Source organism: Nicotiana tomentosiformis, chromosome 3 (genome assembly GCF_000390325.3).
Source record: "Nicotiana tomentosiformis chromosome 3, ASM39032v3, whole genome shotgun sequence".
Classification (NCBI taxonomy): domain Eukaryota; kingdom Viridiplantae; phylum Streptophyta; class Magnoliopsida; order Solanales; family Solanaceae; genus Nicotiana; species Nicotiana tomentosiformis.
In genome coordinates this window covers 68,605,791-68,632,193 of record NC_090814.1, presented here as the reverse complement: position 1 = coordinate 68,632,193, position 26,403 = coordinate 68,605,791, and the positions used below count along the sequence as shown (strand labels likewise).

Here is a 26,403-nt window from a genome sequence, read left to right as displayed (position 1 = left end):
CCCTTAAGAACTTCAAGCCACGTTTCAGGGGCAAAAGATGTTTTCTGATTTTTCCAATACGAGGTTCTGAGCGGAAAGGTTTAGTGAGTGTTGAAGTCAAGAACAAGAAAGGCCAGGTTTGATTTCAAATCAGCTTCTTCTTCTGTTTTATATGATGAAGCCTAACTGTGTGTCTTTGTAATTTTCTCTTCATACCTGAATATTGTCACATATCTTGAGCTTCAAAACTGCCAGTAACTTTCCTTTTTTTGACTAATCGTGCCTAAGTGGAACATTTAAAGCTTTAAAAGGGATAGTTTTTATAGCATCATGAACTAAAAGACTTAACAATAAGCAATATATATATATATATATATATATATATATATATATATATATATATATATATATATATATATATATATATATGTGTGTGTGTGTGTGTGTGTGTGTGCATATAGAGAGGGAGAGAGATCAGAATTGGTTAAAGTGCATGTGGTGGCGTTGTTGCATGCACTGACATTTTAGTGAGCTTTATCAATACAAATATAGGATCTCACGTTGTGGTCCAGTGTTATCAAGCATTATATTTTCTTGTTTCCAGCTAATAAGAGAAGGACCCCCCAAAAAGGAGAAGATATCCATATGAAATTGCAATCGTCACAGTACTTGGCTTGGCTGCAGATTTAACCCATTATATACTGAGTTTTCAAATTTAATGAAGCTAGATATTGATGCCGTGAGCATAAGTTCGGGTTAATTGGTTTTATAATCTACTAGTTTCTGGACGCTCGTGTATCCCATGCCAATCAGTACGATTTTTTCTTTCTTTTGTCTGAGGTAAATATATGAAGACTAACTGTACGACCCATAAACATTACTATTAATGGTTGATAAATTGGGTATTGAAATTCTACTCAGTAAATGACTTATTTGCCTCCTTATGTCTATGGTGAATTTATAAAATGATGGTAAAATGAAAGAAAAAGATAAAAAATTTAAATAAAAAAACCATACCAGTAATATAAATAACATACTCAGTAAACATACATTAATTAAAGCATTATTAGAACAGTACGTAAAAAGAACATGCTGGCGATTATTATTTGACCAAAATGTCAAGCCAATCATCAACCTTTCCTAAAGAGCAATAATGTCTCTAATTACTACATACTCCCTCCGTTCACTTTTACTTGGCATGTATACTAAAAATAGATTTTCATTTTTACTTGTCACTTTACGCATATCAAGAAAAGACAATTTTTTTTCCTGTTATACCCTTAATTCATTAACCAATATTTATTGAATAAATAATAGTCAATTGTAGCTTTCCAATGCTCAATATTGGAATTCACGGAGAACTCTTCATTATCACCCTTCGTTAAACACAAAAGTCCACTAAAGTCATCTTTTATTCTATTGTTCTTTGGAGTATTTTTTTCTTCGGAAGTTATTTGGGAATTTGGGTTCAATTATTGAGTGTCAATTAATAAGGTTATCGTGGTAAAATTATCATGTCAATCATTGTTTCTTAAGGGGCGTGAAAAGTCAAATGTGTTAAGTAAAAGTGAACGGAGGGAGTATTTAGATGACAAAAATTTTTCTTTTTAGGATAGGTTTTAGAGGACCAAAAGTTTATAGATGCAATACTATATATATAACAATACTAAAATTAATGAAATGCAAGCTCATATGTATGTTAATGCACCAGAAAAGTTACCTTATGTCAGATTACTCACAAGCCTATCTAAAAATTATGCTAGAAGAATGTTTTTTTTATGAAATATGCTAAAAGAACATGAAAACTACAATATAAGATGATGTATCAGTACATCTCACAAGAGTAACAAAATGGAGATATTGTTATCGAACCATACAATGAATAATAAATAGACAAAAATGGAAAAAAAGAAATAGAAATGAATGATATTACAGTTATTAAATTATTGTAAAGCTTAAAGAACCAAAGAAAGAAATAAAAGAATAGAAATAGAGTGGACCACAAATAATTTAAAATTTCAGACGGTTTCATGAATTTCTCAAAATTCCTTTTATCATTTGATTTATCGGGAAACTTTTACACAGAACATAACAAGGTAAAATACCATTAATTAGTTATAGAATTAGTAAAAGACTATGGAAAGTGACTAAAAAAAGAAATCAATTAACCTGATTTGGCACTTGTAGTATGGTTTTCTGTGTAGCTGATGCTAAGCAATATGCATAATTTTGAAGAATGATGTGTTTAATGGATAATGGCTTGACAGAAAGAATAATTGTTTAATAAGTTAACTGTCCGTTTTTTAGATTTGAGTAGGATATAAAAGGTACTGAAAAGGTTCACCTTCCCATTTGTAGTTATTATTGAAAGTTGAAAAGAATTAAAATATTAAATAGGTATTCTAAAGGTTGCACTGAGTATTGAAATATGAAAGCAGTTGCAACGCATTGGATAGGCTGTAGTAAGTGTGAATTGCACTTGGGCAAGTATTGGTCTATTTATCTAATTTCATTTTAATACGATATTATTATTTGTTGAAAGGTAAATTTACTTTTAAGTACCAAAAATTATAAGAGTAAATGTGTAATTTAAGGGCAAAATGGTCACTCAGCTTTTAATGGGTAATATGGTAATTCAACTTTTACTTTGGGGATTCCCGCTTATAATATAGCTGCTTATAATATAGTATGATATGATGATTTGAGCTGGATTGTTTTGAGCCCTACCTTTCTCACTTTGGACTAAATAAGGCCATAATGTTAGTTCGTCAAATGATCATTTAGTGTGTAGTATTTCTAATTCTAAATGTCTGAAATATACTTTTTCACTAGAGTTGTCCAGAACTTGAAGTACCCTAAAAAGAAAAGGTCACCAGAAGTTGAAGCTTCTCGATTTGGTTGCTAAAACACCAGATAAATAAACAAAGCAGAAGAATCTGACTGGTCTCATGTTCATTCTAGCCATGTTTATGCTAACGTTTTTGCCTCCTCCTTTTCTTTCTGCAGTATGATATGAAATTATTGGCAGTAGATATACCGATGGCCTCAGGACCGGACCAACGTCTATTCCTGATTGGTGATGAAGAAGAATACAGGGTTGGTGGTGGTCTAATTGCTGAGCTAAGAGATCCTGTTGTTAAAGCAATGGCAGCAACTAAGGAGTTCGAAGATCGCGACGAGTTGGAGGATGAAGAGGATGCTGAAAGAGAACTTCAAGAAGCGGAGAGAAGGCATCAGGAAGAAATTGAAAAGCTTGAAAAAGGTGATTCAAGATGATTAAGCTGAAGCACTTTTTGTCGGTTACCTCTTTGGTTTTACAGTGGAGTTGTTTACAAAGGCAGTATACTAAGTAGAGCATCCAAAGACTAACAATGCTCTAACTGTTGAGTTTGCAAGTTTTCCTTACCTCTGGTTGAGTTAACAGCTACTTTGGCATGCACAGGCAGGGAATATAGATCATACACTCAGAATTTTCTGTAATGGTATGTCGTTCACCAATAAGTATGATATCCCTGGAAGTATCAATCCTTAATGTAATCCATACGTGATTTATTTCATTGTGCAACCTTGTGGGGCTCCTCCTGGCTGAAGCAAAAATAACTACTTTGAGTTGTCCCTAGTAATAATGGTTGATATACACCATGAAGATATGGGATTGCAATTAAAATTCTTTAGTTGCCATCAAGCGATGGCCAGTTTGCCTATTGAGTGTTGTTCTTGTTAAAGTTCTTTAGTTTCCATCAAGCGATGGCCAGTTTACATACATCTTTGATTTTCTAAAATTGAGTCCATAATTTCAAGTCGTTCTTAGCAGCTAAAGGTATTATCTTTTTGTCCTAGTTCACTCGAGCAGATTCTGTCATTTGCATTGCTCCACCTGAAAATGAATCGTGCCATGGCATAGGTGCCTCTACCAAGAAGCATAAATTACTTGATCAATGCTTCTGCTTCAGTTCTTTTAAATAGAAATTTTACAAAAAGTCTGCGCTTGACCAACATGGTCCTAAAGACTCCAAGCATTGCTACAGTAAATGAAGAGAGCACATTCAAATCTTTGATAAGATATACAGGTACTTTAAGTAACGTATGTATCAAAGCTTTGCTACTCGTTGCAATCTGCATATTTCCTTCTGTGGGCGAAGTGCAACTTCTTCAAATGACAAAGTTCCATTAGTTTTGATCTGCCAAATAGAACAAGATGCGGAGGGTAATCAGAACCATTTCGCTGTCTAGTAGGAATATCACATTGGTTTTCTGCATGGACATTGGTACAGTGGTGACCAATTGATCCTCAGCTAAAAGGTGTTTACCATCTTTGATTCTTCTTTAGGATTTTTTGCATTAAATGAACTCAAATTAAGAAGTAATCAGCAAAGTGGCAAAACTTCAATAAAAGGTTACCATTTTTTTTCCTACGGTATCATAAACTAGAATATCATGTAGTATGTTTGAGAAGATGAAAAGACTAATCTCTGACATATAAATTAGCCAAAAAGTAAGTCCCAACAAGTATAACTGGAATAGGAAACACAATTTACAAGAAGTGAGTGGATGAAGCTATCACAGGATATCCAAATGCGAAATTTACTCAGAGCTTATGAGAAACGCAAAACAAGTTGTATGGAGGGCCTCTCTTCACTATATATCCTATGTGCCAGAAATTGCCTTGTACCCTTCTTTCTCCAGAACTTCAGCTATCGAAATATCTCCAGTCTTCACAATTCTCCCATCCTCCTGGAAAAGTAATGATATTAACCACTGAAACTAAAAAACTTAAGGGTGCGTAAAAGTAAAGAAGAGAACACAAACAAGTTTGTTGCAACTAATCATTAGTATGTAAACACATAATCTTGAGAGATACACATACTATACACTGCATGGTCCAGACTCTGAGCGAACAAAAGTAAGTGAGATTAGTAGAATGCAGATATATGAAGAAACAAGTACTGGTTGCCTAAATATAGCATATGCACATATAGCCAAACATTTTTACCTGTTTGAAACATATAGCGGTATGCGTAAAAGGTGATAGATTCCTAGTTACAATCTCAACTCTCCTGTTTTCTGCTCATCAACATCCAACTTGGATAGTCGACCTTATTATTTTTTGTATCCCTTAGTAACTCTGTTCAGTAGCAATTGCTTACCATGATATGAATATAGGTTGGCTTGATAAACTCTAGCAATCTCAAGTAATGTGTGATCATCAACACAGAATTCTTAAAGGACAGCAGGCAATTTACTGCCTTTGCCACGTCTCGAAGTGCATCAACATCTAAACCGGAATCAATTTCATCAAGTATTGCTAAGTCTGCTCCAAGAACCTGCAGACAAACCAGCAAAAGTTAGAAAGCTATAAAGCATTTGTTAGTAAAACGCTTCATCCTAGAGATGAGCTGGAACAACCTTTCCTATGCAATCAAAAGACAAAGTTCTCATAATATGCGAGTTTTAGGCAGTAATAGACCAAAATATCATTCAAAAAATTTGAAGTCCAGTCAAAATCAGACAATTATCTGGACAGTATTAGATTCTCACTGTATATTGCAGCCACAAGAAAAAACATTTATCCCATGTTAATGACAAAGCAGGAAAGACAAGGAACATGGAATACCGCTAATTGCAAAATCTCATTGCGCTTCCTTTCTCCACCGCTAAATCCTTCATTGACATTTCTGTTCAGGAAGTCTATCTTATCTTAATCTTAGCTGGTAGTTACTGACTTCAGCATCAAAGAGGTATCTTAGTGAGATGCATTTACAAGATACATAAAGTAATATAAGTTTCAGAGAACATAAGCTGGAAACCATGATTTTGTAGATAGAAAATAGCCAAGCATTGGCTAATGCCAATTCAAGAATCAACAATAGAAAGCGTTTTATATATTGTTCCTGGAACTTAGAGAAAAAGTACAAGAATGAATGTAGTTGCAAATTTAAGGCCTAGAAAAAGGTGGATACCAAATATTATCATCCAAAATAAAAACAAAATACTCAATTCCATATCTTAGTAATAAAAGAACTAGGTGATTACAATCTAAAACAAATTTTTTTTGATAGAAAAGCACTAACCTTGGCAAAAGTGCTCTTTCCAGAACCATTCTTTCCCATTACAGCATGTACCTAGTTCAAATAATAATAATCACATCAGAACTGAGGCATTCCAAGCAGCTAGCAACCGTGACACAAATGGAAAATGACACAATAGTTTGCTGGAAACCTATCACACGGGTTACTAAATTGAACTACAAAATTTAGGAACATTTCATTTATCCATGTTATTTTATTCAGTTATAACATCTAATTATTACTATCTCCACAAAGCATAAATACATACAGTTCCTCCCATTTTTCAAGTGTTAAGGAGTCCAACAAAGTACTAAATTAAATCCATAAAACCAAAATTTTATGGAAATACATACATTAGTCACTAATGATTGAAAAAAGTGAACATAAATTGGTGAAACTTGTGAAAACTGCAAAGAAATGAAATTATGTACATCCTAAGTTCTAACTTAAGTGATGTAGTTTGACTTAACACGAAATTTAAGAAATAAATGAACTTGTGGTCTTAATCATGCAATAATGTGGCGATAACACTTTTAAAACTTGTGTTTTTAAACATATCATAATATTTGTATGGTTGTTCTCATTAAACGGAACACTTTTTAAATAGAGCATAACTAGTTCTTAACATAGCAATGTCAGGGGCAGATTTACTGTTCTAGTGATGGTGCACGAGAACTCATGGTCTTTCCGCTAGTAGGTATCTTTATATATATATATATTTCCTAGAATTTATATAATATTATCTGCTGGCCCCAATGTTCCAAGAAGGCTAAATGATGCACTTGGTTGAATGTTAGAGTTATTTATCTGAAACATTAAGATCAATTCACACTTAATACTTTTTTTCTCCTTTTTTTAGTGGTAGATGCATATTCTAGAAATACTAAATCCACCTAGAATGTGCCATTCTTTGTAAAACGAACTAATATGGAAATAGTATCACATTAACTGGTTCCAAACAAAAAGGGTAGTTAATGAGTAATTTGGAAGATTAAACACCTCGCCTTCATAGACAGTGATGTTAACGCCTTTGAGAATGGGCTGTCTCGATTCAGCTATCACAGCAGACAGGTCCTTCACTTGGAGCAGCAGCTTCCGCGTGTCATCTCCGCCGCCGGTGGCGGAATACGACGGGGACTCAACGATAGCGGTGGCATTAACTCTAAAAATGCGGCGAACTAAGGTAGCGGAAGCGGAGCTTTTGAAAGAAGGAATTGGATGGGTTGATGAATAATTAACCGCCATGAGGGAATAATATTTAAAATTTCTAAATATTATCTAAAGCTGCGTAGATCTCCACACATAAAATAACTAGAAACATCTATATTTATAATAATGAAAAGCCTACTTTAACTCAAAATATAAAAATATATTCCTATATTGTTATGAATATATTATATTATGGATGTTTATTAGTACTTAATTATAAAGAAGCTTCCTCAAGAAACTTATTCATATGGGACTCCGTCGTAAATATGTTTATCTATTTAGTACTCTACTAATAATAAGCCTCCTGAAGAATTTTATCATTTCGGTACTCCATTATGGATAAATATTACCACTGATAGAAGATTATCTATATCTGGTACAATAAATTTATTCGGTACTCCGTTATGGATAAATATTACCCCTTGTAGAAGATTATCTATATTTGGTACAATAGCAGCTTGCACAACAGCTTGCAGTAGCAGCTTACACAGCAGCTTGCAGTAGCAGCTAACACAACATTTTCCTTTCTTCTATAAATAGAGGAGTTTTCAGTTCATTATGTACATCAGTTTGAAGTTGAATAATATATCAGTTTTCTCTCTATATTTGTCTTTACTTTACAGTTTTTATTTTATAACACGTTATCAGCACGAGACTCTGCCATCTCGAGAAAATACTTTGAAAGTATCAGAGGTACGAACTTTCTTTTCTAAATAATGCCAAATCTTTCTAAACTAGAATTTGTAGCCCCGGATATATCAGGCAAAAGTTACATGTCTTGGGTGCTTGATGCTGAATTCATCTTGATGTGATGAGTCTGGCAGACACCATCAAGGACAAAAATCAAGCATCAAACCAAGACCGTGCCAAAGCAATGATATTCCTACGCCATCACCTTGATGAAGGCTTGAAAATAGAATATCTCACTGTTAAAGATCCAGTCATACTGTGAAATAATTTGAAAGATAGATATGACCACCTGAAGATGGTCGTTCTTCCACATGCACGTTATGATTGGACTCATCTAAGGCTACAAGATTTTAAATCTATCAGTAAGTATAATTCTGCTATGTTCAGAATTATTTCCTAATTAAAATTATGTGGTAATAATATTACTGATCATGATATGTTGGAGAAAACTTTCACCATTTTTCATGCCTCGAATATGCTCCTGCAGCAGCAATATCGAGAGATGGGATTCAAAAAATATTCTGAACTTATCTCACATCTTCTTATAGCCGAGGAACATAATGGGCTATTAATGAAAAACCATGAGAGCCGACCTACTGGTTCTTATCCATTCCCTAAAGTGAATGAGACGAACTTCCACCGAGCTAAGTGTGGAAGAGGTCGTGGCCCCAGTCGTGGTCATGGCCGTGGTCGGGGAAGAAATTATAATCATGGTAATAATAGTGCACCAAAGAACGCTTCTCACCACCAGCAATGGAAAAGGAAGGAACAAAAGTATGAAACGGTGCAAGCAACAAATGCAGAAAATGCATGCTATAGATGTGGAGGAAAAGGGCACTGGTCACGTATCTGTCATATGCCAAAGCACCTAGTTGAGCTTTATTAAGCCCCCTTGAAGAAGACAGAGAAAAATACTAAACAAATTTTATTTCTGAAGATAATTTAGACTTCATACATTTGGATGTAGCTGATTACTTTGCACTCCCACAAGGAGAAACAAGTCATGTGATCGGTGATGAATCTGTAGAAATGTAAATATTTTAATTTTTGTTGTTTGTAGTAGATAGTATGGTTATGTAATTGTTGCACATAAATAAAAATTTATTCTTTGATGATGATATTTACTATAATATATTTTGTTTATGTCATTTTGAAGAATATAGATAATCCTCAAATTGTGTTTAGATCAAAGGCCAATCATGAAGATATTTGTGTAATTGATAGTGGAACAACTCATGCCATATTCAAAGATCAGAAATACTTTTCTTATTTGCATAAAGAAAAAATAAATGTTTCAATAATTTCTGGTAATATAAGTTTGATTGAAGGCTCCGGAAGAGCCACTATATTTCTGTCTAAGGGAACAAAACTTATTATAGACAATACATTGTTCTCCTCCAAGTCACGAAGAAACTTGTTGAGTTTTATAGATATCCGCCGAAATGGGTATCATGTTGAGACGATAGATGAAATGAATGTGGAATATCTTTGTATTACAAAGAATGTTTCTGGCCAAAAGTGCATTGTAGAAAAGTTACCAACTTTATCTTCTGGCTTATACTATTCAAAGATTAGTACAGTTGAAGCACACTTTATCATAAACTAGAAGTTTACTGATTCAAATACTTTTGTGCTTTGGAATGGCCGTTTGGGCCATCCTGGATCAATAATGATGAGATGAATTACTGAAAATTCGAGTGGGCATCCATTAAAGAACCTGAAGAGTCTTACAATTGATAAATTTTCTTGTGATGCTTGTTATCAAGGCAAAATAATCACTAGACCATCACCAGTGAAGGTTGGCATAGAATTCCCTGCCTTTGTAGAACGTATACATGAGAATATATATAGACCTATTCACCCACAAAGTGGGCTATTTAGATATTTTATGGTCCTAATAGATGCATCTTCAAGATAGTCTCATGTGTGCCTACTATCATCTCGCAACCTGGCGTTTGCAAAGCTATTAGCCAAAATAATTCGATTAAGGGTACAATTCCCAGATTATCCTATAAAGGCTATTCGCCTTGATAATGCTGGAGAATTCTCATCTCAAGCTTTTGATGATTATTGTCTATCAGTTGGGATAAAAGTTAAACATTTGTAGCTTATGTTCATACTCAAAATGGCATTGCAGAGTCATTTATTAAATGCCTGCAATTGATAGCAAGACCACTACTTATGAAAAAAAAATTTGCCCACTATTGTTTGGGGGCATGCTATCTTGAATGCAACATTACTTATCCATCTCAGACCGACGCATTATAATAAATATTCTCCGTCACAATTAATTTTTGGTCATGAACCAAATATTGCCCATCTACGAATTTTCAGATGTGCTGTATATGTGCCAGTAGCACCACCACAACGCAGTAAGATGGGCCCATAGAGAAGGTTAGGAATATATGTTAGGTTTGAATCACCCTCTATTATTCGCTATCTTGAACCATTGGCAGGAGATTTATTTACTTCTAGATTTACAGATTGTCGGTTTGATGAAATAAATTTCCACAATTAGGGGGAGAAAAAAAGGAAATCAAAAGAGAAATTGTGTGAAAAAATTCGTCATTATCTCATTTTGATCCACGTACCCCTATATATAATTATGAGGTCCAGAAGATCATTCATTTATAAAATATAGCAAATCAAATGCTAGACGTATTTACTGATTTGAAAAGGATAACTAAGTCACATATCCCTGCAGAGAATGTGCTTATCCAAATTGATGTCCCAGCAGGACCATCTACTATCATGAGAGCTAGTGAACCTAAAGCACGCCTGAAACGTGGTAGGCCTTTGGGTTCTAAGGATCGAAATCCCCGAAAACAAAAATCGATAAATGATCAAAACGATACTATAAAGGGATATCTTGAAGAGACCCAATATCTGATTAGTTATGAGATTCCTGAAGAAATCAATGAACTCAAGACTCAAGTGAGCGAGGAACTTTTAATAAGTTCTACTGGTGATAAGATTAATTTAAATCGATCTGAAATATTGGTGGATACTATTTTTGCATATAATGTTGTACTTAACATTATGCAAGATAGTGAGAATTTTGAACCCCGATCTATCGAAGAATGTCGACAAAGATCTGATTGGCCAAAATGGCAAGGGGCAATTCAATCAGAATTGAACGCACTTGCAAAAAGAGAGGTCTTTGGACTAGTAGTCCAAACACGTGCTGCTATAAAACGAATTGGTCATAAATGGGTTTTTGTGCGAAAAAGAAATGACAAAAATGAAGTTGAAAGATACAAGGCTCGCCTTGTCGCACAAGGATTCTCACAACGACCTGGAGTCGATTATGAAGAAACATATTCACCCATTATAGATACCATAACATTTTAATATCTCATCAGTTTAGCCTTACGAGAAAGGCTTGAAATACATCTAATGGATGTAGTTACAACTTATCTGTACGGGTCACTTGATAATGAGATTTACATTAAAATCCTTGAAGGATTTAAAATGCCTGAAATAAATTCAAAATCTCAAAAAATGTATTCAATCAGATTACAAAGATCTTTGTACAGTTTAAAACAATCTGGGCGCATGCGATATAATCGCCTTAGTGAATATTTGTTGAAAGAAGGTTACATAAATGATATTATTTGTCCATGTATTTTTATAAAGAAAATGGCATCAGAATTTGTTATACTTGTTGTTTATGTTGATGACATAAATCTTGTTGGAACTCCAGAAGAGCTTCAAAAAGTAATTGAATATCTTAAGAAAGAATTTGAGATGAAAGATCTTGGAAAGACAAAACTTTGTCTTGGTCTGCAAATTGAACATTTAGCAGACGAGATTTTTATACATCAATCTACTTATACAGAAAGGGTCTTAAAACGCTTTTACATGGACAAAGCACACCCATTGAGTACACCAATGGTTGTTCGATCACTTGAAGTTCCGACCTCCAGAAGAGAATGAGGAACTCCTAAAATACCTTATCTCAGTGCAATTGGTGCACTTATGTATCTTGCTAATGCTACAAGACCTAACATAGCATTTTCTGTTAATTTACTAGCAAGATATAGCTCTTTTCCTACATAGAGACATTGGAATGTGATTAAGCATATTTTGCGATATTTAAAGGGAGCTCATGATATGGGTGCAGATCTTGTTAGTTATGCAGATACAAGTTATTTATCTGATCCCAATAAAGCTCGATCTCAAACCGGGCACATATTTACATGTGGAGGTACTGTCATATCATGTCGCTCCACAAAGCAATCTATTGTTGCTACTTCTTCAAATCATGCTGAGATTATAGCTAGTCATGAAGCAAGTAGAAAATGCATATGGTTGAGATCAGTGATTCATTTTATTCAAGAAAAATATGATTTGGAATGTGATAAAAGATACACAATTTTATACGAAGACAATGCTGCATGCATAACCCAATTAAAAGGAGGATTTATAAAAGGAGATAGAACAAACCACATTTCACCAAAATTATTCTACATGCATGATCTTCAGAAAAATGATGACATTGATGTGCAACAAATCCGTTCAAGTGACAATCCGACAGATTTATTCACTAAATCTTTGCCAACTTCAACTTTTGAGAAGATGGTATACAAGATTGGAATGCGTAAACTCAAATATTTGAAACATGATTTTTATCAGGGGGTAAAATACGCGCTATACTCTTTTTGCCTTATTAGGATTTTTTCCCACAGGGTTTTCCTTATAAAGTTTTTAATGAGACAACTAGTTATGCGTATTACTAAATATATGTACTCCTTTTCCTTCACTAGGATTTTTTCCCACGGGTTTTTTTCTAGTAAGGTTTTAATGAGGCATATTATCTTTTAATAAACATCCAAGGAGGAGTGTTATGAATATATTATATTATGAATGTTCATTTAGTACTCCATTATAAAGAAGTTTCCTGAAGAAGCTTCCTGGAGAAGCTTATCCATATGTGACTCCGCCGTAAATATGTTTATCTATTTAGTACTCTATTGAAAATAAGCCTACTGAAAAAGTTTATCCTTTCGGTACTCCGTTATGGATAAATATTACCACCGGTAGAAGATTATCTATATCTGGTACAATGAGCTTATCCTTTCGGTACTCCGTTATGGATAAATATTACCCCCGGTAGAAGATTATCTATATCTGATACAATAATAGCTTACAAGCAGCTTACACAACAGCTTACAGTAGCAACTTACAAGCAGCTTACACAACAGCTTCCTTTCATCTATAAATAGAGGAGTTTTCAGTTCATTATGTACATCAGTTTGAAGTTGAATAATATATTAGTTTCTATATATACTTGTCTTTACTTTACAGTTTTTATTTTATAATATATATGAATTTGATTACAAATTTTATTTAAATTAGTTTTACAACAAGCCAATGTAAGAATTTGCCAAACGGAAATATGAAGAATTCCATGCTTATTCGGACTTCAGAGTCCAGATGATTTGTGGGCCAAAGTAATTGGGCTCAACTGCAAAGTAATGGGCTTAATGCTCCTTTCCAAATTAGGGCCCAAATACATTCTAGGTGAGCTTAAATTCATCATTGCCATATTTTGGGTTCCAGCCGAATTCATCATATGGTTATAACTCCATCGTTCAAAACCCAAAATGATGAATGAGTTCTCCGACTAAAAGTATACTAGCAAGCTCCCACTAATTGGGATACGACTAAGGAGATGAAATCAACTCAATAATTTTATTTTTTTTAATTGAAGTGATTTAACAACGTTAAAGATTAATCCAGTATTAAGTCCCAGATATCTGTTGACGACTATTAGGGAATTACTTATTATTCAACTTCAATTTTCACTCTTGTCATACAAAGAGAGAGATGTTTTTGCAACAACCAAGTATAAGTCAAATCCTCTTTGTTATGTTACCTTTATTCCTTGTCTCCTTTTGGCAGCTTTAAACAAAATGTACAAGACTTCAGAGAGGATAAAATTGACATTTTTTAATAAGACAAATAAGATAAGATGGTCAAATAACATATAGGCAGGTGGATAAATAATCTTAGATCTGTTAATTATATTATAGGATCTCAAAAACACAATTATGGTTTTGCCACCTAGTAGTATTAATCGATTACAACGCTCCAATCCTCAATCCTTGTTTCTTGATGCTAAAAATCTTGGAAATTGGTCATCCCATGCTAAAGCTCAAAACAAAACACTACTAGAAAATGGCTATTTTATGACTGGCAAAACGGTCGGAAAGCGATCAGAAAATGCTAATTTTCGATTATATTCAGACCGCAAAATCGTAGTCACAAAATAACTGGTCTAAAATAGTTTGCGACCGAATCCGTCCGTATTTTGCGACTACAGCAGCTGGAAAGTCAAAATAGAAAAACGACTAATAAATGTCGTCAACTGTCCGACTGACGCGGTCACAAATAATTTAAATTAAATTTTAATTTTATATTAACTTTTTCACTACTTCGGTCGCAAACGGTATATATAATTATAGTTTTATTTAATCTTTCTTACCGGAGTGGTCGCAAATAATATAAAGTATTTTTATTTTATTTGAGTTTTTCCATTACTGTGGTTGCAAAACTAATTTAAAATTATTTATTTATTTATATTTTCCACTACTGTGTTCGCAAATATAATTTAATATTATTTTTTTATTTAACTTTCCCACTACATGAGTCGCAGATATGTCTGAATCCGGTGAAGCGATTTGCGACTACTGTGGTCGAAAAATAGGAAATTTCTTGACAGATTCCAGCTCTTTTAAAGCAGCACCACCTACTAATTCAAATATACAGCAATTAAATAATTAATCTACCATGCCAACCAATCAATCCACTATTCTAACCAATCAATTCACCATTCCAACTAATTAGTCCACTATTTCAACTAATCAAATCCATAAAATGCAAACAATTATAGAAAACATAAATATTTATAACTAAAACATCCAAAAAGAGTTAAACATTCAAGAACCATCCAATCTAGTCTAAAACATTACAAACATAGTCAAGTGTAAATATTACCAAGTCTAAATATCTAACCACAACAAATAATAATATCTCAAACATCATAACCACAACAAACTAAAACTCATTGTCCCCGTCATCCTTGCCATTCAAAGGATCAAATGGACGTCCGCTCATAAATTTCTCCACTAGACTTTGTAATTTGTTAAATTTGCGCGATCTTCTTTCCATTCCTCCTTCAACTCTTCAACTTCTTTTTGTAATGCTTCCACCTCTTCGTGATTTTGCAAATAACTCGCATTACCAGACAACAATATCATAGAACAACCTACAGAATATTGTGATCCAAGACCGTAGGTTCTACCTTTCTTTGCGCCACCAACCACCTGCGCCCATATTGAAGCTACATCATTGAGTGACACTTGGGTTGAGCTACCATCCTCGGAATCGGGTTGACTTTGACGTCATTCCTCCAAACGTTGTTGATATGCTTTTTCATTTTAGGATAATGCTAAACCCAAAAAATCTCTAGGTAATAAAAAGAGAGACATAGACAAAAACTGACCGAAAAGATGAATGGAAGAGAAATTGGAGCAGAATTGGTCTTCAAGAGTCGAAGAATAGGCTTGAAATTTCTGCCGTTAGCCGAAAATTGCCATCCGTCGTTTGCCTCCGTCAGCCGCACAGGTAGAGTTGAAGAGAAATCGAAGAATAATCAACAACACTGATGGAATGGAAGAGAAATCGCAGAAGAAAAAAATATCGATAGAGAGATAGAGATAGAGGAAATTGGGGAAATATGGCCGAAATTGGGGAAATAGGGTTTTGGCCTGAAATATTAGATTTACCTTTCTGACTACCGCAGTCACAAACCCACTAAAATATTATTTTACTATTTTAATTTTAATTTTGCTACCGAAGAAGTCGCTTAATTGATCAACTATTATTATTGACTTTTTATCTTCCGACCGAATTGGTCACAAAAGTGAATGCGGGAAATTGGTGCGCTGTTTTCCCACTACTTTTGTCATAATAATAGTCGAATTTCTTGTTTTTAAAAAGTAATAAAAATGCAATCTGTTTCCCACTACTGCAGTCACAAAAGTAGTCGCATTAGCGACTGCTTCAATATCAGTCAAAAATTTCGGTCGCAAATTAATATTTTTCTAGTAGTAAAAATTATTACTTGAAGGAAGTAATCCCTAGAGTATTTTCATTTTTCATCATCAACATCAGTGACGGACCCAAGGTTTTAAGTGGGTTCAATAAAAGATCATGATAATCAACTGTACAAGTGTACCAAATTTGAGCACGACCCTTTTTTGTTCATCATATAACATCAAAATGATTTCATTTATTTTTCAAAAAAAGGTTGGGGACAAAAAAAAGGTAACAAAAAAAGTCTATTCACTTTTATAATTTAAAAATTGTCTATATAAATTAACAAACTTCATTTCAACAAATTTGGCAATTTTAATAAAAAATATTTTATCAACTTAAAAATCATACGGTAAATCTAAGAGACATGACCAACAAAGTTGCTACAAACAAAAAAAAAAGTGAAAAAGAGAGTTATAAATTAAACTAATTAATATAAATAATTAAAGAAAAAGAATGTTACACCAAGCTAAAATTTTTAGTATAACACAAATTAATAATTTCAACATAAACTAAACTAAATTAAAATAAAAGATTACAAGTAATTCTGATAAAGCACTCTCATGATTTATCAAAAATTATGAAAGAGATAACCAAATTCACTTTGTAGAAAAATTTGAATTTTTATAGTAAAATAGAGTTTAACAAGAATAACTTCTATTGGATTTAAGCAAAGAAAAGAAATCATAAAGAGAAGTAGGAAAACAAAGACAAACAAAAAATTATCTGAGTTCAATGCTTTGGCAGATGATCTAACTTGCGATCTTTGTCATATTTTGAACCCGCTTGATTGCTACTCTACGCCTTCTATTTATGTCAAGTGGGCTCAGGGTCTTTTATATGTACGTATTTTATGTTTTTTCGATGAAATTCACAAGTAAAAAATAATTATTATTTTGACGAGCTGAACCCCCTTCTTATAAGGTGGGTCCGCTCCTGATCAACATATGAGAAAGGCAAGACGAAAAACAAAAACCCTCAATCAATATCTTCAAATCACGAAATTGGTTAATTTGAATAGGTATAAGATTGATTGATGCAGAATAGGTTTAGAGTCAACTCATGTAGAATGGTAATGCATCTACATTTGAGTTTGGGATCAACAAATCATATTTTTTAGGAAACCAAGGTAGCTTATATGTCGTGAGCCCTACATTTCTTACCAATAGTTGGTAAGCACTAAACTCATGGAATCAATCAATATTGTTTACATCAGGATATACGGCATATATCACTGCGGTCCTTTTCTGGATCCTGGGTGAACTCGGAATTGTATGAGCCAAAATCTGTCTCTATAATACTTAAGTCAGGATGGCATTAGCGAAACATTCCCAGGCCGCCACGTGTCGAAGTGGCTTAAAGAACAATGAAAGTCGTGATCGAATAGTCAGCAAGGACTGAGGTCGAGGAGTCGTCAAGAATCGAGGCTGAGGTCGAATACCCTTGACAGAGTTATAACGGCTAATTCCATGATATAACATTAAAGAAAATATTCGAGTAGATATTCTCTACACTTGTACTGTTAGGATTTCTAGGAACATGTTCCCTATAAATAGAAATAAACACAATGATATAGGACATAAAATATTCATTTGTAAAATACACTTTGACTTTATTGAGAGAATCTGGCCTTATTACATGCATACAAAAATAATCTTTTACTAAGATTCTGATTCACACCTCTCCACTGGATCCGAGAATAACTCGAATATTCAAAGGCCGATCTATCATTCATCATTGTCAGAAAGAACATCTACTGATTTTATCCTTTCTCGGGTGACCCATACGTTTTATTTATATAAATGCCATTTATTGATATTCATCACTATTTAATGTTACATTTTTTCCTTTTGGGTCCTTGAATATTGTCATTATTGTGCACCATCGTAATCTTTGGAATAGATATACGTGTTATTTATCACCATACCGAGAATTTCATCTTTAGGATATAATTATTAACTCAGATTACCCCTGTTTGTATAAATTTAATTAGTTGAACCAAGATTTATATTTTTTGTCAAATAATTTGGCGTCATTTGTGGGGATTTCTTAGTTAATTTTTTAATTTCCGTTAGATCTATAGCTAACGCAAGTCACTAACCCCACAAACCCCAAGATCTTCTTCTTTCTTTGTACGTACAAAAACTTACATGGCATGTAACCAAGGAGAAAGGACAAAAGTGTCACGCCTTAAAATCGAGGAGCGCGACCGACACTCAACCGAGTGAACCCGACCGAGCAAGCCTGTTAGATTCCTTCTACCCAAACTCATTCATGAATAGAGAGAGTATATATTTTTCTTAATTAAACAATAAAGTGGTCATATCTGCAATTACCAATTTCTTACCATAAGTTTCACCATTTTTAAAGTCTCAAATGGACAAGTAATACAACCACAACATAGCATAGTTTATCTTTTTTAGCACCAATACACAACCCACACTATGTCTACAGAGCTTCTATAGATAAATAAGAGTACAATGATAATGCCGGCAACAAGGCCCCGGCTATACCTCAAACAGAATATACAAAGTACAAAAGATTCATGACCCCGGAATGAAGTGGGGCTCACCAAGTCAGCTGGGAAGAAGGTGCACTGCTATCACTGACCAATATCTCCTGTTGTGAAACCACCTGCATACATTGAAAGATGCAGCGCTCCCGACAAAAAGAGACGTTAGTACTGTCAAATAGCACTAGTATGTATAGCTAGAAATCCTCTTTCAAAATAGAATGCCCATATGATCTATATGTGAAACACATAATATAATATAATTGAAACAACCTGTACAAACAAGGACAACAAAAGGGGCACCTATTGTCTGCATTATTAATGTGTCTCATTAGACCGTCCTTAGTATTCACATTTCATATTATACACTTATGCGTTTCATAGACCGTCCATAGTGTTTATTCATACCATACATCTATACCTCTTATACACAATGTACCTATGCGTTTCATAGACCGTCCACAGGATTTCATATCACAATGGATTTCATAACACAATGTATCTATGCGTTCATAGACCGTCCAGAGGATTTCATATCACAATGTACCTATGCGTTAGGGCTGGCAAGTGGGCTGGTCCCGGGCCGAAACGGGCCAAGTGGGCCGGTCCAAACGGTCTCGGGCCCGGGCCTAAATGGGCTTTTCTAAGGACCGACCCGGTACCGGGACCGTTTGGTCCCGGGCCGCGGGCTAAACGGACTAAGTGGGCTATAAGATGTATATATAGTATATAAGATGTATATAAGATGTATATATAGTATATAAGATGTATATAAGATGTATATATAGTATATCGATATAAGATGTATATATATATATATAAGCTATATTCGATAAGCTATATATACATCTTATATACTATATATAAGATATATATATATAGTATAGTATATATATTAAATGTATATATAGTATAGTATATATATATTAAATGTATATATAGTATATATATATATAAGCTATATTTGATAAGCTATATATACATCTTATATACTATATATAAGATGTATATATAGTATAGTATATATATATTAAATGTATATATAGTATATATATATATATATATATATAAGCTATATTCGATAAGTTATATATACATCTTATATACTATATATAAGATGTATATATAGTATAGTATATATATATAAGATGTATATATAGTATAGTATATATATATATAAGCTATATTCGATAAGCTATATATAAGATGTATATATAGTATAGTATATATATTAAATGTATATATAGTATATATATAAGATGTGTGTGTGTGTGTGTATATATATATATATATATATATATATATATATATATATATATATATATATATATATTCGATAAGCTATATATACATCTAAAGACAAAAGGATGTTAAACCTTGAGAACCCCTAAAATCCGCCCAAGCACTAAGTGCTCTTACTCCCGCAGTTCTTTTAGATGATTGAGAATCAGAAGAAGAATGAGTTGGAACATTTTGTCTAGCATGATTTAATGCAACTTGATAAGTATTAAAAATAGTTTGAGCATTTATTCTAATTGAGGCTATTGTTTCCGAAAGTTGAGACAATTCCTCATCTTTAAGTGCTAAACCATTATAAACAGTTTCATACCAAAAATGAGGACCTCCTAATTTCATACAAGGATTTAACAAAGCAGAAACACCATAAATAGGGGAAATAGGGGAAAAATATTTTTTAAACTTTTTTCTCATAGAATCAATAGCAAGTTTATAAATTTCTCCACCCTCTCAAAAATAAGCAAACAAATTTGCAAGTTCTGCAATATAAACTAAACAGTTAGAAATAGTAGGATAATATTGCTCAGAAAATTCATTTGTAGCAATATGAAATTTTTCTAAAAATTCTACAAGTATTTTAACATTAGCCCAATCCCCATTTATAAGATGCTCATCATCATCACTTACATGTGCATTAAATATTGAGTTTATGGGGTTTCTATATTCATGTGTAACAACCAAACTTTCATACATGTAATTCCATCTAGTTGGACAAGGTTTAGGAACCTTTCTTTCTCTTAGGCCAAATTTATCGCATCTTTTAAAATATTCTCTAAGTCTACTTCTACGGTTTGAATAAAAAAGCCAGTTAAGAGCCATTTTAACCTTTTCAATTTCAATATTTAAAATTCTCATACCATCACCCACAATTAAATGGTAAATATGACAAATACATCTAACATGAAAAATATCACTAAATGTAGGATTTAGCGTTGTGGTAAGCAAGGCTATAGCATTTGTGTTACTAGTAGCATTATCCATTGGAATTGACATTATTTTATCACTAATGCAAAAATATCTACAAATATCTGTAACTGTGCTAGCAATAAACTACCTTGTGTGACGTGAATTAATTATTCTATAAAAAATATGGAGTTTGGTTCGGGGAGCCCGGGCAGTGGGGAGGAACAAATTGAGCACTAGATTCGTCACTCTTGGATTTTCCCTTATTTTTACCAAAAAGTTTTTTTAAGGAAGCCATCTTAATTAATAAAGTAATAAAAAATAAATAAATGGCTATTTTATAAATAGTCGTTGGGACCGTTTGGCCCGCTAAGGGACCGGGCCGGTCTCGGGCCCTGGCGGGCTAAACGGTCTCGGGCCTGACGGGCCCAAATCATAGGACCGGCCTAGGCCCGCTAAAACCGGGACAAACGGTCCTGGCCCATTTAGCCCGTTTGGCCCATTTGGCCCATTTGGCCCGCGGTCCTGGGCCGGTCCCGGGCCTGGACCGGCCCGTTTGCCACCCTTACTATGCGTTCATAGACCGTCCACAGGATTTCATAACACAATGTACCTATGCGTTTCATAGACCGTCCACAGAATTTTATAACACAATGTACTTCATAACATAATGTAGCTTATAACACAATATACCTATGCATTTCATAGACCGCCCACAGGATTTCATAACACAATATACCTATGCGTTTCATAGACTGTCCATAGGGTTTCATAACACAATATACCTATGCATTTCATAGACCGTCCATAAGGTTTCATAACACAATATACCTATGCGTTTCATAGACCGTCCATAGGGTTTCATAACACAATATACCTATGCGTTTCATAGACCGTCCATAGGGTTTCATAACACAATATACCTATGCATTTCATAGACCGTCCATAGGGTTTCATAACACATTGAAAACAAAAATATAAATACGTACATCTCATAACCTTTCACACCACATATCACCTAATCCGCACTTTCAACTACTTACAACATTATTATTTCATTGGCTCTCTTGGCCATACATATGATTCTTTATTCATGGCGCAATGGTCGTATTTTATATTCTACACTTTCATTTCTTCTCTTTCATAGATCATCATCATAATTATCAATAAGTAGAATATTCCGGAAACCACAACTTTAAATTCATTAGTAATGAAGGCTTTAAACACAATCGATTTCTTTTCAATAAATGGAGTAAAATGATTGGCAATCGAAGTACAAGTTAAAATCATACATAATTTTCACTCACGAATATGTAAGAACGTAAAACACATTAAAAATTACTTATAAAGCATAGCATTAGCTAAAACATCCACATATGGGCATCACTTGAGTTCATAAACTTTTAGCCGATTATATTGTCGAAGTCAATTTTAGAATAGTTGAGTCAAAGCTCATTTCATAATCTTTCTCACATTATTTCATTTCATTGGCACCATTGGTCACAAGTATAACTTTCACTATTGGCACGTTGGCCACACTTTATATTCCCAATTTACTGATTTCACTTCCAACTATCTTTATAAGTTATCAATAATAAGACATTCCCAATCAAGACTTTAGGTACACGTATGAGCAATTAAGAGTCTTAAGAATATTGAGATTTTCTCACACAATTTGACATACTAGCTTTCATTTGAAATATGATTTAAGCCACCACATTTTAATACGCAACCCATACTTTGAAACTCACGGAAACATTATGGAATTCAATTCTAAGAGAGAAAGTTTAGCCAACATACCTCAATTGAGCTTTCCTTAAATTACTACAACGTTTCGAAAATTCTAGCAATCCCAATCTATTTGAGACATAACAAAATTGAACCATAATTAGGAAGATATTCATGGTCTTAGCTCATTTGAGCATTTTATCAAACACTAAGCATGGATTAAGGTTCAAGGTCCTTTTATGGAGAATTTCATCATCCCACAACCCAATCTTTACCATTTTTAGCTCAACAATCTTTCTACACCCTTTGATAACACATGCATGTAAAATAAACAACTCTCTTGTCCAGAAATTATCTTGCTTATTACCCATTTCTAGACAAAATTCGAAATGGAGGGCTAGGGTGTAGAATCTTACCTTTAGGATGAAGACTTAGTGAGTTTCCCTCCTTAATCTTCCAAAACTTGAGCAAGAATTGAAGAATCAATTATTGAGGAACACCTTCTCACTCTAGGGCACTCTTTCTCACTCTAAAATATCAGATTATACCTCAAAAATGACCCAAAGAGTATATTTAACAAAATAGGGTCGGGTTTTAAAAACCCAAAAATGGAGCTCCGAAACAAGGTATGCGATCGCATAACTGATATGCGGACGTCGCATAGTTGGTTACAAAATATCCAAAAGAACTGCCTGTGTATGCGGTCACTATGCGGTCCGCATAACCATTATGCGGTCGCATAATGCACCGCATAACAGTTTTGCGGTCGCATAGTCGACCGCATAATTGCTTCCAATTGGCCCAATTAACTGCCTCACTCTGCGGCCATTATGCGGTCCGCAGAGTGATTCTTCGGTCGCATAATAGACCGCAGAAATGCACTTTTTCGCCAAAATTTTTTCTTTACTTTCCCGTGCATTGTTAAACCCAAAAGGTCCGAGCCGCAGCTCGCAAGCTTATTGCGAAGAATTTCTACAATCCTCAAACACGTAATCCTAGTTCGGCACCATGAAACATTATTTTCTTTGCAAATTTTACCGGGATTTACACTTAAGTTCTTCAAAATTTTCCGTGGTGTTACAAAAAGTAACAGGCAATTTCCCTAGCAACCTCATGAATGCTATCAACGAGAGCTATGAAATAGTAGGCGTAGACGTGACGGCCGCCGCTTCCCCTAGGCATGAGAGGTCGCCTCCCCCCATTGTAGCATAACAAAACCCAGTGAAAAAGAGGCCTCCACATCCGTAGAAGAAGGGATGCCCCCAGCTATGAAAAAGCTCCTCGAAGCATGGCTGATCGAAATGCTAGTGAGCGTGCTCAATAAGCTCGCTTCAGGCACGACCACAGAAACCGCAAGAGCTTGCATGATACAACGAGCAGACAAATAATGCAACCGACCAAATCCTCCGACAATAGGTATAACTCACAATATTACTAACAGTGCAGGTGACAACACCCTCGCTGCCGTTCTAAGGAGGATGGAGGAAATGGATAATGAAAACAAAAACACTCCGAGACCAGATGAAAGAACACCAAGAACGAGTCGACAAGATACTAGGCGCTCCTAAGTTGTTGCCAAAAAGGGACGCCGGTAGGTTTGTAGAGTAACTGTACAGCAACAAAGCAGCCCCGCATGCCATACCAAAGACCTTCAAAATGTCGCCCTAACTATACGGCGGAACGACCGATCCCGAAGATCATGTGACCCATTACGTCACCTCCGTGAAAGGCAACGACCTCGCCAAGGAACAAATGTCCTCTATTTTGCTGAAGAAGTTCGGCAAAACCCTTATGAGAAGGGCATTAACATGGTACTCACAGCTACCAGCCCACTCCGTAGAAACTTTCGAGAAAATGGACGATAAGTTCGTAACTGCACATGCTAGAGCCAAGAAGGCCGAAACAAGAGTAAACGAGATATTCGTTGTCAAGAAGCCCTTGGGAGATGGACTGAGGGTCTTCCTCGCCCCATTCAACAGAGTGAGGATGACCATGCCGAACGTGTCCGAAGGGATGGCAGTCACAGCTTTCCAGAACGGGTTGAGTAGAGATGGTTAAAGAGCAACTAGAAAACTGTTGAGCCGATTGATGAAATATCCTCCAACCACTTGGGACGAAATCCATAATGCTTCTTGGTCCGAAGTCCGAACAGAAGAGGATGACCTCAACAGACCAACTCATCGGCTAATCTCGGTACAAATCGAATCTAGAAAAGAACGAAGAGACAACATCATGAGGGATCACCCGGCCTCACAACCCAATATTGAATGACACCAGCCATACGTCAGGGCACCCGCCACACCTTCCCTCCGCTATGAAGAGGCTCATCCAGGCCGAGGACAGGGACTCATTGGAACGAGAGAGGTACGCCCCTTATTATCTTCTCATAATTTTTGTGTGTCACCTAGAGAAATAGTCTATGCTCTTGAGAAACTCGGAACAAAGGTAAAGTGGCCTCCAAAGATGAGATTCGATCCGAACACCAGAAAATCCGACGCCCTCTCTGAGTTATATCCGGAACGTGGCACAAAACAGAAGATTACATCACCCTCAGGCAAGAAGTCGTAAACATGTTGCGGCATGGACACCTCAAAGAGCTCCTAAACGACAATGGGAGAAATAACTTCGCCAGAGGACGTGAACCCCAAGGCCCACCGAATCCTCTATCACCAGCTCGTACTATCAACATGATCATCGGCGGCGGCGACGACACCTCTATCAACGGTGTGAAGTTCACCATTACTCACAAGCTCAAGTGGTCTATCACCTGCAAACGGTACGACGGACTCGAAGAAAGTATCATCTTCGATGATTCAGATGCCGACAGTTTGACTTTCCCTCATAATGATGCCCTCGTCATTACTTTACGCATTTTAGATATTGATGTCAAACGTATCATGGTGGACGATGGAAGTGGAGCGTGCATTATCCATCCCCGAGTCCTCACCCAAATGAGACGCGAGGACAAGATAGTGTCGCGCTGTATCATGCTAACCGGTTTTAATAATGCAGTTGAGCGGACATCAGGATAAATTACACTCCTCGTCTTGGCCGCCGGCGTGACTCTGGAGATGACATTCCACATCATAGACTAGGCCACCGTGTATAATGCCATAGTGGGATGACCATGGATATATCCTATGAGAGCCATCCCCTCCAGCCTATACCAAATAATTAAATTCCCAATACTATGGGGAATATTCAGCATACGCGAAGAGCAATGCATTACCTTAGACAGCACGACAACCCAACAAAAAAAGACAAGGAAAAATAGGCATAACAATCAACAAGGCCGAGGTCGACGCAAGAAGAGACCAGGGATGTCATCGTGGATCCCGAAATGGTCGAGGCTGCGAATTTGACCATAGAAGACCTTGACCCCATTCAATTGGACCTCAATGACCGTAGCAAAAAGGCCTACATCGACTGCAAACTTCGGGAACTAGGTAAATTCAGTCAATTCTTAATAACTAATGCAGATTTGTTTGCCTTCAGCCATGCAGATATGCCGGGCATCCCCAGGGAAATCGCCACACACAAATTAAACATCGACCCATTCTACCCCCCAATAAGGCAGGCCGGGCGTAAATTCAACCCCGCCACTAACGATACAGTCCGCGAGGAGGTGGAAAAACTATTAGAAAATGGCTCCATCAGGGAGTCGAAGTACCTCAAGTGGATCGCCAACGTAGTGATGGTAAAAAAAAAGAGGTGAAATGGCGGATGTGCATGAATTTCACAGACTTGAACAAAGCATGTCTGAAGGATTCGTTCCCGTTACCCCACATCGAATGACTCATCGACGGAACGACCGAGCACGAGCTATTAAGTTTCTTGGATGTGTACTCAGGCTATAACAAAATACTTATGGAGGAAGAAGACCAGGAGAAGACCACGTTCATCACCCACCAAGGAACG

The 26,403-nt window shown here is 35.3% G+C and overlaps 3 protein-coding genes and 1 long non-coding RNA gene across 4 annotated transcripts in view; 2 read left to right on the top strand and 2 right to left on the bottom strand.

Annotated features, from left to right (window-relative positions):
- Positions 1-3,683, top strand: part of LOC104105902 (uncharacterized) — a 5,577-nt gene extending 1,894 nt beyond the window's left edge. The window contains exons 3-4 of the mRNA XM_033658643.2: positions 1-116; positions 2,986-3,683. The exon at positions 1-116 is cut by the window's left edge and continues 157 nt beyond it. Coding sequence (XP_033514534.1) covers positions 1-116; positions 2,986-3,255 — 386 coding nt within the window. The 3' untranslated portion in view covers positions 3,256-3,683. The remainder of the gene's footprint in view (positions 117-2,985) is intronic.
- Positions 3,684-4,426: 743 nt separating this feature from the next.
- LOC104105911 (ABC transporter I family member 6, chloroplastic-like) lies at positions 4,427-7,297 on the bottom strand. The gene is made up of 4 exons (XM_009614344.4): positions 7,047-7,297; positions 6,051-6,101; positions 5,127-5,303; positions 4,427-4,713 (listed from the first exon to the last, which is right to left on the bottom strand). Exons 1-4 carry the CDS (start codon positions 7,290-7,292, stop codon positions 4,627-4,629), a joined length of 561 nt encoding a protein of 186 aa, XP_009612639.1. The 5' UTR covers positions 7,293-7,297; the 3' UTR covers positions 4,427-4,626.
- A 7,505-nt stretch (positions 7,298-14,802) lies between these two features.
- On the bottom strand, positions 14,803-15,834 carry LOC138907054 (uncharacterized). The gene is made up of 2 exons (XR_011414756.1): positions 15,454-15,834; positions 14,803-15,274 (listed from the first exon to the last, which is right to left on the bottom strand). It is a non-coding gene; the product is annotated as an uncharacterized lncRNA (long non-coding RNA).
- Positions 15,835-25,055: 9,221 nt separating this feature from the next.
- On the top strand, positions 25,056-25,517 carry LOC104101746 (uncharacterized). Its single transcript, XM_009609248.1, has one exon. It carries the CDS (start codon positions 25,056-25,058, stop codon positions 25,515-25,517), a length of 462 nt encoding a protein of 153 aa, XP_009607543.1.
- Positions 25,518-26,403: the final 886 nt, after the last annotated feature.

Excerpts from the sequence above, each read along its gene's own strand:
- LOC104105911 (XM_009614344.4), bottom strand. The coding sequence starts at position 7,292 with ATGGCGGTTAATTATTCATCAACCCATCCAATTCCTTCTTTCAAAAGC. Across the intron at positions 6,102-7,046 it reads TCACTGTCTATGAAGGCGAG|GTACATGCTGTAATGGGAAA; the intron begins GTGTTTAATCTT and ends TATTTGAACTAG. Across the intron at positions 5,304-6,050 it reads GAAAGAGCACTTTTGCCAAG|GTTCTTGGAGCAGACTTAGC; the intron begins GTTAGTGCTTTT and ends GTTTGTCTGCAG.
- LOC104101746 (XM_009609248.1), top strand. The coding sequence starts at position 25,056 with ATGTTGCGGCATGGACACCTCAAAGAGCTCCTAAACGACAATGGGAGA.